A 16,239-nucleotide genomic window follows, 5' to 3' on the forward strand; every position below is an offset into this window, starting at 1 on the left:
TTGAGCAGGTCAGAGTAGAGCAGAGCAGGGCAGAGTAGAGCAGAGCAGAGCAGAGTAGAGCAGGTCAAATTAGAGTAGAGTCGAGCAGGGCAGAGTCAAATCCTACTCAGAATTTTTCAGTAAAGAGAAAACTTGATTATCGTTGATATATAAAACATATCCCCACAAAAAACAGTAACTAATTCAAATCTAAACGTAGCAAGACAGACTAATTGTTTAGAAGTATGTTGGGTCAACATTAGAATCACCCAATAAAAATTGGTCACCAGTCAAAGAGTACATTTATGTTCAGAATATACAAATTCAATTTCCAGTCAAGAAACCAGTCTCTTCAGAAAAAAGTTTAATTTACAAAGAGCCAGTGGAAGTTTTACAGTGCAAATTTACACTCAGTAACACTTTGAGGTTCGCAGAACCGCAGTTTTAACAACAGTGCTAAAATGACAATTCTGGCTGTAAATATGAATAAGACGACAGGCAGAGAGAGGCTCTTATGGCATAACAGTTTATGTAGACCTGTGTGATTTACTGAATATAATCAGACCTGAATATTGAAAAAAAACATGTGTTTTCAGTATATGAAGAGATATTTAAAGGCCCAGTACAGTCAAAAACATGATTTGCCTGTGTTTTATATATATTTCCACACTATGAGGTTGGAATAATGCTGTGAAATTGTGAAAATGATGATAAAGCCCTTTTAGTGTAAGAGTTGTTTGAATAGAACCCTGAGATGTCAGCCTGTTTTGGTGGGACACACTCAGTCCTAGCAACCTTTTTGCTTGAGAAATTGCTCATGCTAAGAAGGTATTTTTGTTTCTTTTTGACAATTTTATTTGAAAACAATTACAGTAAGTTACTTAATTATTTCCCAGAAATTATTTGATATTGAGACAAAAATGGCTGCATTGGAACATTCATAATCATGTCTGTTGAATTAATGGATGGGGTGATGTTTCACTTCTCAGGCCACTCTTATTACTGTACTTGCATACCGTGTGTTTTCTAAAGAAGATAAATAGTTTTCATAATTACAATGATTTCCCTGAGGAAATTATATGTGGAGCTCAGCTCTGGGAAATTATGGCAAATGTTGCTAATGCATTCTAATGTTCACGCTGCTCTCTCAAATCTCTTCACAACACCTCCTTCATACAGTTTCATAAAGAGTGCTTGGTCTAACCACATATCTACCGGGTTCAACCTCCATCTTTTTAAGTCCCTTTTTAAAATAACTGAACACAACGGCTAATCGACTTTGTTGACATCATGACATTTAGTACTGCATGTACATATGGAATGATTCACTGTAAACATTCTCCTCCTCCTCAGTCCTCTGATTTCTACATGAACTCTCCAGGCCGTGTCTGGCATGACGTACATAGGACATATACATGTAACTTCAGCATCACAGCTTAGGGTTCGTTTCAAAACACTCGACAGCCTACGCTGAACGACAGCACCTCTTGTCTGTGCTGCTAGCTTGTCCTTATGTAACTGTAGGCAACCAGATGGTACACAGCTCTCTCTCTCTCTCTCTGCTATGTATAATACACTATCCAGGAGGATGGGCTGAAGAGGCACGATGTGCCATCATGTCTGCATGTCTTTTTAAACAGCTCTTACACTAAAAGGGCATTATAAGCATTTTCACAACCTCATAATGTGGATATATATATAAAACACAGGTAAATCTAGTTTTTGACTGCACTGGGCCTTAAACCCTATCCTGTGTGTGTAGGTGGATGGTGAAGATGTAACAGAGGTGGTTCGGAACCGAGGAACCATGTGATGAGTAACCTTGCCTGAGACCTGAAGACCTGTGTTAGCTCCCCAAGCTAATACCTAGGCTTTACCTAAGCGGGCTAACAGTCTTGTGGTGTACAGGAGATCCAGGTTTGAACCCAGTCGGTCACACAGTCCACATCCCGATCCCTGAGTGAGGCTAATGGAACAATATTACACTCTGTGTGTATTCATCCAGACGTCTGACTCTGGGCAGCGAGGCAGAGAAGCACCTGTGGTTGTGTTTAGTGGCAGCTCAGTGACTGTTTCACAATGTCATAGATGAAACATTTAGTAGTGCCCATGCAATATGTGTCACAACTGATAGAAGTACGAGATGAGGGTGGGGATACACTTGAGTAGACAGTCAAATTCAAACATATGAAACAGGGTTGAGGTTTGAAACCATGATGACGCTGTAACAAGGAGAGAAATTCAGAGCATTATTATGTCCATATTGAAGTACCGTATATTGGATAGTCCAGGGCACTTATGCACTCATTAGAATCTTATTTACTTTGGTGAACCCATCTATGAGAGAAAGTCCTGCTTGCTCTCACAGTCACAGACAAAAAGGTCTTAGGATTGTCAGACAAACAGTTGCCCTGATAATCTCTCTATTGGGAAATAGTCTGGATATTCATCCCTCATAGTCTGCCTGTTCTCTGGGAGAAGGAGACAGACAGACACACAAACCTCCTTGTTTCCACCCAAGAGCTCCCAGCCAAATCCCCAACACCTGCCACCACCGCAGCATCCTAGAGCAGCGTCAGCATTAGACCCACACAGCCGTGTTGTAGTCAAACAAGGGCAGCATTTTCTCCATTCTGGCCTCCTGTCTCCTGTTTATGTAAAGCCCAGAGAACTGGCCCTGGCTCGTGGGATGTCTCTCCTCAGCCAGTTGGGGACATTGCCGTCCCTTACCCTGCTGCCCTACACCTGCCCAGAATGGGAGGTACAAGCTCCCCTTGGTCTGCTGCTTAGACACTTTCTTGGGCCTCTTAAAGAGCTCGGCCTTCTGGTTCTCAGGGACCATCCAGCCTGGCCTCTCCTTAAGTAGCTTGTCCCTGTCGGGCCTCACACTGCGCAGGAACTTCTTGAAGATATTGGTGGTCAGAGAGACCTTCCTGCAGATCTCCTGGGAGCGGCTGAGACGGAGAGGGTGGGCCGGGGAGTCGGGCCTGTCGGTCCAGCCAATCATCTCCTCCTTCTCCAGCTCAGGCAGGTCCAGCCAGTTGCCCACCAGGTCGGCGAAAACGTTGTCCCCCAGCACCAGCGGCTGCCGGTTGCGGCTGTGGCTCATGAGCGAGGAGGTCCAGTCTCTGGAGTCGTCCATGCTGTCCTGGGAGTAGTCGCTGTCCAGCGAGGGGCCTTCCCTGGACAGGCTGTAGAGAATGCCGGGGAGATCCACTACCTGGCCTGGGTGAGCCGGCTTATGATGCTCTGGAAACACTTGGCTAAGACGTGGGCCGCAGTACTCCCCCTGTGGGGCGGTGTATCCAGACACTCTGCGGGGGAGAGGGAGAGGCTGGCTCTCAGTCTCTACTGGCTCCAGGCTGGAGGAAGAGGGCGAGGTGCCCAGGCTGCTCTGGTGCCCCCCCCGGCTCTGCTGCTGCTCCTGGCTGCATGTCCTGACCAGGGGGGGCCTCAGGGTCTCATTGTGGCCAAAGCCAATGGTAGCATTGGGGCTGGGGATAGGGCCAGGGCATGTGTCCTCTGCTGGTGGTGGGGCCGCCCTTTGGACAGACCTCCCTGAGATGTCTAGCTGCTCTAGCGCTGTCTGCACCTGTAGAAGCTTGAGTTCCTGAAGAGCCCCCATCATGGAGTTCATCTGAGCATGGAGGCCATCTCCTGCCTCCTTCATAGACACCTGTAGGGAGGGAGAGGGAGAAAGCACAACAGAGAAATGGCTAGTTAGCTTCACAAAAGGACCCGCAAAACTCATCCATTCAAGCACTTGACCCATAACCCTCTGTCAAACATCGACCATTGTTTTCATTGCCCCTGTACGGTTGAATTTATGTTAGATCACAGCACCTCTTAGGAGGACAAATAAATGCACTGAAGGACAAACCAAAATGTACACATGGTACTAACATATGAATTAATTCTTCCTTTAGTGTTGCTACAGTTAATCGCTCTCTGCACTGTTGCCCTTTTGTGTTTTGAGGCCACATATGGTTTGTTCAGTCACGTGACCCGTTTTGAATGATAGGGCCCCCATCTGCCCTGAATATGTGAGAGGACCCTGTCGCCCGGCAGCTGTAGGGAGGAGTAGCACTGGCTGCAGCTCTCTCTCTCTATCTCTGTGCCAGCATCCTGTGGGACTGAGCTTACGTCATGTGACCATGTTGTAACTGTTTCCCCTGCAACCAACTAATCCCTGAGGCAACAACCTGACCTCATGTCTTGACTTGTTAAAAATGAAGCCATGCACCCTGACTCACTTTGATATGACTGTTATGTCTTTGGAATTAAGAATACACAGAGACGAATGCAACCTATTAAAAGCAAAGCTGTACGATCTTACGTCAAATGTAGCTTTACAGAAATAGAAAAAGATTTGCGGATATCCTTTTGAGAATTCCATGTTGTATTCAAATATTTGAATAACGCATTGGTATAATGGATAAAATAATGGATAACATTTCAGTAGTCTGATCAACTATGGGTTTTCACTGAACACAGATCTCTCTGAATATAGACAGCTTTCACCCTACAACTCCTCCATTTGGGTAATACAATTTGTCCACCATACCAACAATGTAACATTATATGTGTGCACTTACGAGATTGCTCCAACTCACATTAGAATGCAAACATCGCAACAAGCTAGATAAAGTGCTGTTCAATACAATGACATTTAGAAAACCTCTGGTCTGTCAATGTTCTTGAAACTTTTACAGGGCAGACACATCAACATTCAACTTTATATCAATGAAATATTTCAATTTAAGGGGCTTTACTGGCATGGAAAACATATGTTTACATTGCCCAGCATATCTCCCTCCATACGTCCTAGATCATCAATCTATCCATGAGTCTAAGATCCTAATAAATCAACTTACTTTGTTATAACTTTCCCAGAAGTCTTTCCCTTTCTCTTTTCTCCTCTCTGTTGGCTGCTCTGTCAGTCCGTCTCTGCTCCCCTCTCTCTCACCTTTTAAACAGCCCTTCCTGTCAGCCCCTATATGAAGCCCCTGCCAATCAGGGCCAGTGCCTGTCCTGGTAGCCAATCAGCTGTGTGTCTAGACGTTAATCCCTAACTGTGGGGGTGGGTTCACTCAAGCACACATTGATTGACAAAGACCGGGTGAGAGTCAGCAGCAGTGGAAGTGGTTTTTGGGGTAACAGCAGGGTAAGTTCGGGTGTGAGGGTCGTTATGGGGGCCTTGCCATATGTTTTTTTTTTTTACCTTTATTTAACTAGGCAAGTCAGTTGAAAACAAATTCTTATTTACCTTGGCCAAACCCTCCCCTAACCCGGACGACGCTGGGCCAAACCCTCCCCTAACCCGGACGACGCTGGGCCAAACCCTCCCCTAACCCGGACGACACTGGGCCAATTGTGCGCCGCCCTATGGCACTCCCGATCACGGCCGGTTGTGATTTAGCCCGGGATCGAACCAGGGTCTGTATTGATGCCTCTAGCACTGAGATGCAGTGCCTTATTCCATCTAGACGTGGTGCAGCGGTCTAAATGATTGAAGAACGGGACGTGGGTGGGTGTCATAAGTCACAAGGTCAGTGGTACTGTATCTGGGTACCATTAGTGCCTAGTGGGAAAGCATTGGATCCTGTTTTACAGTAACTAACACAGTAGCATATGACAGACAGGAGAGTATCACCAGCAGTGATTGAGAGGTCAATATAATAATCTGCAAGTTTGTCCGAGTGTATGACTGTTGTATGTAACGACTATGTAACCACATGTTACATGTAACAGCGAGTCAAATGTAACAACATGTTAATAACATGTTATAATGCTTCATATGTAAAGAGCCCTCATGAATCATATTGAAAATACTTTTTCATATTGAAAGAGTAACTCAAGATAATCTGCATGAAAAATAATCTGTTGAATTTTGTAATTTGTCTGAGGCAAGAGCCACTACACTGACAAACCCTAAATTAGCCTTTCAGTCCCGCATATTCAAACAAAAATCATTACGCATGACGAAGCACTTGAAAAGGTCTCATAGAAGATGTCATTTTAATCCATACGCAGCTCAGCTGACATTTCCACCGAAAATGAAAAGTAACATCAGTAGGCCTACTCTGAAGCATATGGATAGATAGTGGAATAACTTAGGGTATGTATAACATTGGCAAAGGTAATATAATATGTCTATCTATGCATATGCTGGAGACCAAGGAGTCTTTGTTCCTGAGTAGCCATTATAGAAGGAGAAGGTAATTGGCACAATGAGGTCATCTCTGTGTTCTCCTGCGGTTCTCTGCGGTTCTAGGCGCTAACACCTATGGTTGACTTCATTAGGTATAATTAGCTGGAGTCTTTAGAAGCTGGGGAACAGACTGTATATAATTACGGTTTACTTCAAACCACATCAAAGTTCAACCAGCATTACCACATGATGCACACTCTCCCAATTACTGACATCTCCATTAAACAACGTGGCTTTTTCAAAAACATTACACCAGAATGATTCAAAAGACTACGTCACAAGGTATAGAAGTTAGCCTTCTACAGCTTCACTACAACCCCTGTTTGGAGATGCTACTATTCATCCTGTTCTCATGGAATCTAGCTGCTAACTTGTTCATGCATGCCATGTTTTAATGCCTTGCTTGCTGCTCACATGCAACCCTTCTCCGTGTCCCCAAATACACGCATTCCCTCCAGTTCTCAAAAAGCACACGTGGTTTACTCCATCTTGTCTCTCTGGCTCTGTTAAATGATTCATAATGTGCCCTGCGTAGCAGTCCTATTGTTGGCCTCACTGTGCCATCTAAGGCACTTGCTCTGCCAACACAAAACTTTTAACCCAAATATGTCAAACATTTCTAGATTTTTAACTTGGCAAGTCAGTTAAGAACAAATTCTTAATTACAATGACGGTCTAGGAACAGTGGGTTAACTGCCTTGTTCAGGGGCAGAATGACAGATTTTTACCTTGTCAGCTCAGGGATTCGATCTTGCAACCTTTCGGTTACTAGTCCAACACTCTAACCACTAGGCTACTTGCCACCCCAAATCATATCCTATAGCTGGCATCAGATTTTTGCTGGATGAGACTGACTGAGTGACTGCTCATCCCCCCCCCTGCCCCCCAGGGCAGTGTACTGTACCACCCCAGATGTTTACTGTAATGTGTTGCGGAGATGGCTTGAGTCAGTGGCTCATAGAATACTGCTGCTATTCGCCTCCCTCTCATAATAACTGGAACAGACAGGCGCTGCTCCACATCCTCCAGGTCTAAATCTCAGCAAATGGGCAGGAAAACTGTGAATCAGGAGCTTCTGGGCATGAAACACTGTGTGGTACCATTAACTTAAGCAATGTCTCAAATACTGAAGCTAAGTCAGCAGCTTTCAGTAACGTTAGTGTGTTAGCATTACTTCAGCAGTGTGATATGTTACTGTCTACCTGTAACTGTCAGCTGTAAGGATTTGGGGAATGACTGAGAATGTATTGAGAAGTAAGAGTGCAGGTTAAAGGCAATCCAGCCATCCTCACACACAAATTAAAGCTAATTGTCAATGAAGAACTCAATGCTCTCAAACTCTGGGAGTAATCGCTGCCGGTCTTGAATTAATGTTGGATGATTAGCCATTAAAGGCCCAGTGCAGTACAATTTAGGTTTTTCCTGTGTTTTATATCATATAACAGCTTATGAAACTAACACTGTAAATGTGTGAAAAAAATGTATTACTGTTATTTGCTGATAGTTGCTGGTTCAACCTGGACTCAGGGGTAGACGTCACATAATGAACACTCAAATGGGTATGATATGTTAGGTTTGTTATGATATGTATCAATTTGTGGATGTCCATCATCCACTTCGTATGATATGTTACGAATTACAATTCGTATTATATTTTACAAATTACAAATCGTATAATACAATATGTTAAGAATTTGAAATACGGATGATATGTTACAAATTCCAATTTATTGTCAGCAGCATACCACCCTGCATACCACTGCTGGCTTGCTTCTGAAGCTAAGCAGGGTTGGTCCTGGTCAGTCCCTGGATGGGAGACCAGATGCTGCTGGAAGTGGTGTTGGAGGGCCAGTAGGAGGCACTCTTTCCTCTGGTCTAAAAAATATCCCAATGCCCCAGGGCAGTGATTGGGGACACTGCCCTGTGTAGGGTGCCGTCTTTCGGATGGGACGTTAAACGGGTGTCCTGACTCTCTGAGGTCATTAAAGGTCCCATGGCACTTATCGTAAGAGTAGGGGTGTTAACCCCGGTGTCCTGGCTAAATTCCCAATCTGGCCCTCAAACCATCATGGTCACCTAATAATCCCCAGTTTACAATTGGCTCATTCATCCCCCTCCTCTCCCCTGTAACTATTCCCCACGTCGTTGCTGCAAATGAGAATGTGTTCTCAGTCAACTTACCTGGTAAAATAACGGTAAAAAATAAAAAAAAAAAAAAAAAATTGTGGCTAATGTTAGCTAGGTGAGCTAGGGGTTAAGGTTAGGAGTTAGGTTAAATGGTTAAGGGTTAGTGTTAGCTAACATGCTAAGTAGTTGCAAAGTGGCTAAAAAGCAGTAAGTAGTTGCAAAGTTGCTAATTAGCTACATTTGTCAGTGATGAGATTCAAACACGCAAACTTTGGATTGCTATACGTTTGTTTTTTTTCCTTTCGTTTTTGCCTTCAGTAACCTTCTGTCTTATGTAACCAAACGTAACATATCATATTTATTTAAGTGTCCTGGATTTTTGTTTACTATGTTACGTCTAGTGAGACCAGCCTGGCTGGTTGAAAATACAATCTACACAGGACCTTCTACTCAGCAGGTTTGCATGTGTGGGAGTTTCGGTAAATTGGTTAATAGACCAATAACAAAGAGAGTTCCAAACCTCTCTGACAATAATAGCTGGTTTTCAGTTTTCCCATCCCACTCAGACCACTCCCAGACAGTCCGAACTAAATTTTTGCTTGAGAAATAGTTTTTTTCCCAAAAACCTATTTTTGTCACGGCCGTCGTAAGGAGGGGACCAAGGCGCAGCGTCGTAAGCGTACATTCTTCTTTATTTAAAAAACGAACACTGAACTAAACGAACAAAATAACAAAACGAACCGTGAAGCTAATATGGCTAGTGCAGACAGGCAAGTAAACATAGATCAAGAACCCACAAAACCAAAAGGGAAAATGGCAACCTAAATATGATCCCCAATCAGAGACAACGATAAATTGGGAACCAATTCAGGCCAACATAGACATACATATACCTAGACTTACCAAAACTCCTAGACATACAAAACCCCTTAGACAATACAACACAAGCATACCCACCCTCGCCACACCCTGACCTAACCAAAATAATAAAGAAAACATAGATAACTAAGGTTAGGGTGTGACAATTTTGCCCATTTGAATGGAAATCGATTACAGTAAGGTACTTAATTGTTACCCAGAAATGATATTGATATAAAACTGCTGCATTGGGCCTTTAAAAGTTAAGAAGGTGATGATGTCAGTGCTTCTTTCTTCAAATTCATATAAACTGTTCGCTAAAAGCAGGAAAGGAGTGTTCAGTTAAGACACACTAGTCATTGAATATGCATGAATGTGAATTAAATCCAACCCAGCATAAATAAACAAACACTATATTGCGCTCAGTTGAGATTAGGGTCTGTGCTCTTATGTGTTTTCTCATTCAGTTAAGGGGAAAATAAATGGGAGCAAACCTGACACATTTGGAATGGTTAAATCCGTCTCCCTGTATGTGTGGTTGTTCGCAGAACCCTCATTGACACGGTTAAACTGGATTCAGTGAAACAAACCCACACACAAAAACACATCTTTAAGTGGCAGTTCATTGTAATAAGGGACAGTCAACTAAACACCCTTATTTAATGTCATGAACGTAAAGAGAGACCAGAGGCAGGGGAAATGGGAGGCCAAGGCCAGCTTATCAAACCCTGGGCTATTTGAGAGGGCATTATCCCATGCACACACGCACATGCACACACACAAACATCCCCAAAACCCCCACACACCTCTCATTGAGTATGAATGGTAGGCTGCGTTGGTCAGGAGCAGTAATAGGATCTGTGTTGGGGGCATATAGGCCATGCCTCTGTACTAGAGATGGTCAATATGGACAAAAATACAATTGACGCAATAACGATAAATAGTTTATAACATGAACGTGCATCACAGTTTTTTTAATTACCCTTTAAACTACTACTACTAGTTTGATTGTTGTAGCCGTGTTATAGAGCAGAGCCCTGTTGTGGGGTGAGCCGCTGCACTGCGCTGATCATAGAGCAGGGACCAGAGGTGGGGTGAGCCAGACCAGGCCTCCTGGGGCATCTACCACTGGGAGGTGGTCTAATGGGCAGTTTCCTGGCCTGAGTGAAGCTGCAGAGATTACCAAACTACTTCTTTGGAAGAACCGTTTTGGAGACGGTTGGTGATCCAATCTGGAGCCTTGGCTCACAATGACCAACAGCAGAACAGAAAGTCTGTACATGCTGTGTGCTGTTCAAGTGAGCATTAGTTTACTATCCAAACAAAATGCATAACAATAACAATATCAAATGTTACTGCATCATTGTACTGCAAACGCTCGAGATAATTGTAATTACTTTATCTATTTTGTTTAACCTTTATTTAACTAGGCAAGTCAGTTAAGATTGTTATTTTATTTACAATGACGGCCGACCGGGAACAGTGGGTTAACTGCCTTATTCAGGGGCAGAACGACAGATTTTTATTTTATTTACAATGACGGCCGACCGGGAACAGTGGGTTAACTGCCTTATTCAGGGGCAGAACGACAGATTTTTATTTTATTTACAATGACGGCCGACCCGGAACAGTGGGTTAACTGCCTTATTCAGGGGCAGAACGACAGATTTTTATTTTATTTACAATGACGGCCGACCCGGAACAGTGGGTTAACTGCCTTATTCAGGGGCAGAACGACAGATTTTTAACTTGTCAGCTCGGGGATTCAATCTAGCAACCTTTCGGGTACTGGCCCAACGCTCTAACCACTAGGCTACCTGCTGCCCTAATAACCATGAAATTAATTAGGTCTTGAGCAAATTGCTTATGTTTTCTGTTGAAGAATTTACTTTCACTGTGAATCACGTTCATCAGATCTCTGTGCAGATTGGAGTGGCATAAATACATTAGTCCTTGTGGGAGGTTATCAGCGATCTCTGAAACACAATGATCACATCATGCAGCTGCCAATGTGACCTCGGCCAATTTTAGCAGAGGGGAAGGAAGGGCTGGCTGGAGAATGGAACCACAGGAGAGGCTCCAAACAAACGAACAAGAGACCACTACTCCGACTCAGAGCCATACCACTACCAGCCCAACGCCCTCGAGGTAACAAAGAATAAACAAACTCCGTGAGCACAGTAGCTTGGCTAACCACCTCAGGACATAACCACATTGGCAGAGTTTTTCTCTCAGAAGTTCCATGACCTTTACGGCTCACTCACACCCTCCTTTGAATAGAATTCCAAATTGACAGCCAGTTAGTTTAAATGTTGTGAAGTGAATAACAGCTATAGAAGAATCATGAAATAAAAAATGTGTGTTAGTATCGATATCAAAAGCTTTGATATCCTTTAGTCTCAGCGATAACAGCACCATGCAAGTGTTCAACTGCCATTTAGAAGATACTCAGGGGAACATGGAAAAGGACTGAGTCTTTGTGTGACTCATGATGAATCATCGTCACTTAGCAACATTGTATTGTTATGAACTGAAGAATTTGTTTTGCCATGCAGGACTTCCATATGAAAGGAAATGTAAGTAAAGAGTCAAGGTTAGGATATCTATCGGCCTCTGGTATGTTTCCAGTAGTCAGCACAGGTTTAAATAGTCCCAGATATACGGGCGGCTGGAAGCTAGGCTGTTAGAGCGTTGGGACAGCAACCCTGAGCTGGCAGGTTGGAAGAATCTGCTGTTCTGCCCTTGAGCAAGGCAGTTAACCCTCTCAACAACTGCGCCAATGATGTCGATGAAGGCATCCCCCTGCACCTCTCTGATTCAGAGGGGTTGGGTTAAAGGCATTCAGTTGTGCAATTGACTAGGTATCAAATTAAATCAAACTTTATTTGTCACATGCGCCGAATACAACAAGTGTAGACTTTACCGTGAAATTCTTACTTACAAGCCCTTAACCAACAGTGCAGCTCAAGAAGAAGATCAAATATTTACCAAGTAGACTAAAATAAAAAGTAATAATAAAAAGTAACACAATAAGAATAACAATAACGAGGCTATATACAAGGGGCACCGGTACCGAGTCAGTGTGCAGGGATACAGGCTAGTTGAGGTACTCTGTACATGTAGGTGGGGGCGAAGTAACTATGCATAAGTAACAAACAAACAGCGAGTAGCAGCAGTGTACAAGAGAGGGGAGGGTCAATGTAAATTGTCCGGTGGAGATTTTTATGAATTGTTCAGCAGTCTTATAGCTTAGGGGTAGAAGCTGTTGAGGAGCCTTTTGGTCCTAGACTTGGTGCTCTGGTACCGCTTGCTGTGCGGTAGCAGAGAAAAAAGTCTATAACTTGGGTGACTGGAGTCTCTGAAAATTTTATGGGCTTTCCTCTGACACCGCCTATTATAGAGGTCTTGGATGTCAGGAAGCTTGGTCCCAGGGATGTACTGGGCCACACACACTACCCTCTGTAGCACCTCACGGTCAGATGCAGAGCAGTTGGCATACCAGGCGGTGATGCAACCAGTCAGGATGTTCTCGATGGTGCAGCTGTAGAACCTTTTGAGGATTTGGGGACCCATGCTAAATCTTTTCAGTCTCCTAAGGGGGAAAAGATTTTGTCGTGCACTCTCCACGACTGTCTTGGTATGTTAGGACCATGATAGTTCGTTGGTTATGTGACACCAAGGACACCGTTGGTGACACCAAGGAACTTGAAACTCTCGACCCACTCCACTACAGCCCTGTCGATGTTAATGGGGGCCTGTTCTGCCCGCCTTTTTCTTTAGTCCACGATCAGCTCCTTTGTCTTGCTCACATTGAGGGAGAGGTTGTTGTCCTGGCACCACACTGCCAGTTCTCTGACCTCCCTATAGGCTGTCTCGTCGTTGATCAGGCCTACCACTGTTGTGTCGTTAGCAAACTTAATGATGGTGTTGGAGTCGTGTTTGGCCACGCAGTCATGGGTGAACAGGGAATACAGTAGGGGACTAAGTACACACCCCTGAGGAGCCCCAGTGTTAAGGATCAGCGTGGCAGATCCTTGTCCCTTTTCAAAGTCCACTGTTCAGCTTGACCTCTTGACACCACACTTTCCCACACATAGTGCTGCACTACCTACCAGCTATGGCGGGTGGATCAGAGAGTCAAGTCAAGGTCTGTTGCAGATGTTGGTCATTTTCTTGACATTACAGAGACCCCAGATAATAAAACAGTCCATAACATGAGACATAACATCCACATGTACAATAAGATGACTGTAGACTTGGATCATAAGGCTAATCTACTGCCCTTATTCTATTCTCTTCCACTCTCTTTTGTTGCCCTTATACACACCCTTGCTTTTTCCCTTCACTGGCATAATGGTAGAGCGTAACTCTGTGCCATGGGTGTTCAGGGGAACCAGGAATGGGCAGACACAGACAGACATGTGTCAACATTGGCATGGGCAACACAAGCGAATTCAGTGCAGACAACCCAGAAGACACAGAAGAGTAATGTTGCAGACCTTGCATGCCTTATCCTGGCCATGTGGGTTAAGTTTAAATGAACATCCTTCACAGTTTAAAAAGAGTTTGAAGAGAGTGTATAGCCTATACATGCCTCAGTGGTTAGGAATATGAATATAAGAATATGAAAAGAAGCAGCAGTTGAATATGAAAAGAAAAGACAACAGGAAGCTTGACCATTCATTATACTGTACCATTTCATCCCGTTCATGGCGCCCAGACGCATGCACAACGGTCTGCAAAAAGTACATGATATGATGTTCGCATTGAGCTTTTTGATTTGCTTGACTAAATCATTTATACACGGAGTCAATTGCACCGTGCCTTATTATGCAATCTCCCCACCGTGCAAAATCTGGTTGAAACAACGTTATTTCCACGTCATTTCAACAAAATAATTAAATGTGATGACGTTGAATTAACGTGGAAAAGTGATTGGATTTGCAAAAGTCATCAACGTCAGTCATTTTTTTTACACAACTTTTAACCTAAATCCAATGACATAGTGACATTTGTTGTTGATTTCACGTTAGTTGACAATTCAACCAAAAAAACGAAACGTTGAAATGTCTGTGCCTAGTGGGTTAGCTGTATAACAATAACGAAATATTATAATGTATATCTTAGCTGCTGTTTACTCTTTTGTGACCCAGTTGCATTTTAACTTGCAAAAATCTGAATGCAAAATCTGAATGTATATACTTAAATTGTATATCAGAACCGTATTTACAGTAAAAAACTAAAAAACGTACAAGTTGTGTATACTATATAACATGCAGAAAACTCAAATAAGACAACATACCAGCTCCTGCTTCAGACGTCTTAAGCAAGTATCCATATTTTTTTGCTCTGACTTGGGAAGCTGTCGTTCTATTTTTGAAGATGTAAGCTTTTTAAATTAAAATACTTGCTCGTTCTTTCAAGCATGTCTCTAACAAATGCCACTCACGTAGTATAGGCCATTAAATTGTGCACAGAAAAAAAAATAACTTTGATAAAGAGACGACTATCGTCCTGACGATGGAACGCTGCAAAGACGCTGATCTTGTTCTGGAATGAGCGCGTCTTGTCATGTGGCTTCCACAGGCATGAACTATAAAATCTGTCACTCTGTGTATATTTAAGCCTACTCCAAAAATTATTGTTAAATCCAAAGCATGGTTTAGGTTTGCACAGCTGCCTGTCGATATCTCTGACGTGTCATCCCATGCCTTGCTTACAGTGTGCAACCTATATTTGTTCTCATTCATGAGAAGCGCTTCGGTTGATCATCAAAAGAGGTTGGGATTTTTTCTATCGCACAGTGCTGACGCTGTTGGAGCCGTAATTAAAAAGGCAAGTATTTGCAATAGAGCTCAGGTTATGCGTTATGTCCTTGTGGTATTGAAATCAATCAATCTACATTTAGTTGAAAAAATATAGTAGGTTTATATGTTGACAGTGTTTTAGACTAGATAAAATACACATTTGAATGAACTACAGTAGCAATTTCACTGGTGTGAAGACAACCTGTTCATTTGAAATGATTTAAATGTAATTGAAATGGAATGTAAGGCCCCGTGTTTGACACACAGATGATAATTGGTTGAAAGTGAGTTGTGTTATGCATGACATTGGTGCTACAAGCATAATTCACATGATCAGTTCCACATGTGGCTAAGCAGACCCATGAGACACTGCGGCCCCTCATTTTTTGTGGCCGCCACCCCCATCAAAGTTGCCCATCCCTGACATAGACTATAAACATCTGCAAAAAGGTTTTACTCAGAGGAAGTGTTGAGGAGCAGACTGCTAATAGGAGCAGTGCATAGGTTATCTCAGGAGGGCAGAACATTGTCATCCTCACAGCAAGGAAGCACCTGAGTGACAGTCCTTTGTTGTGTGATCCCTGACCCGGATACAATACTAACCGTGGCGGAAGGAAGGGGTTGAACCTGATCTACACTCCATTCATAAGTCTTCCGCTCGTGCACAAGTGACATGCCTCTTTTATTGCAGACAGAGACACTTGGACCAGAATTCAGAAATGGAACTGGGAGAGGGAGCTCCAGAGCTTCTGCTGTAGGACGTGATTCCATCTAAATACTATTATCATCTTGGTTTTTGTATCTGCCTCGCTGGGCTTTCCCAGGTGGATGTGAGAGAAGGAAGTAGCTCCGACTCCAACTCCAAAAGCAAGGAAATGGGCAGGATGTATGAATTAATTATCTGAAACATCAGTGTACTTTAGGGAAAGAGTGGTTTCTGCCTTCAACCCGCTGTCTCCTAAAACATCAGTGTACTTTAGGGAGAGAGAGGTTTCTGCCTTCAACCCGCTGTCTCCTAAAACATCAGTGTACTTTAGGGAGAGAGAGGTTTCTGCCTTCAACCCGCTGTCTCCTAAAACATCAGTGTACTTTAGGGAGAGAGAGGTTTCTGCCTTCAACCCGCTGTCTCCTAAAACATCAGTGTACTTTAGGGAGAGAGAGGTTTCTGCCTTCAACCCGCTGTCTCCTAAAACATCACGGTACTTTAGGGAGAGAGAGGTTTCTGCCTTCAACCCGCTGTCTCCTAAAACATCAGTG

The 16,239-nt window shown here is 43.4% G+C and overlaps 1 protein-coding gene across 2 annotated transcripts; it reads right to left on the reverse strand.

Annotated features, from left to right (window-relative positions):
• Positions 1-322: 322 nt before the first annotated feature.
• On the reverse strand, positions 323-14,961 carry LOC129851400 (PAK4-inhibitor INKA2-like). Of its 2 annotated transcripts, none has more exons than XM_055917910.1 (2): positions 14,478-14,961; positions 323-3,655 (listed from the first exon to the last, which is right to left on the reverse strand). In XM_055917910.1, exons 1-2 carry the CDS (start codon positions 14,511-14,513, stop codon positions 2,561-2,563), a joined length of 1,131 nt encoding a protein of 376 aa, XP_055773885.1. In that variant the 5' UTR covers positions 14,514-14,961; the 3' UTR covers positions 323-2,560. The 2 variants fall into 2 exon arrangements, with proteins under 2 accessions (XP_055773885.1, XP_055773886.1); XM_055917911.1 differs by lacking the exon at positions 14,478-14,961 and adding an exon at positions 4,854-5,131.
• Between the last annotated feature and the right edge of the window lie 1,278 nt (positions 14,962-16,239).

This window comes from Salvelinus fontinalis, chromosome 3 (assembly GCF_029448725.1).
Source record: "Salvelinus fontinalis isolate EN_2023a chromosome 3, ASM2944872v1, whole genome shotgun sequence".
NCBI classification, from domain to species: domain Eukaryota; kingdom Metazoa; phylum Chordata; class Actinopteri; order Salmoniformes; family Salmonidae; genus Salvelinus; species Salvelinus fontinalis.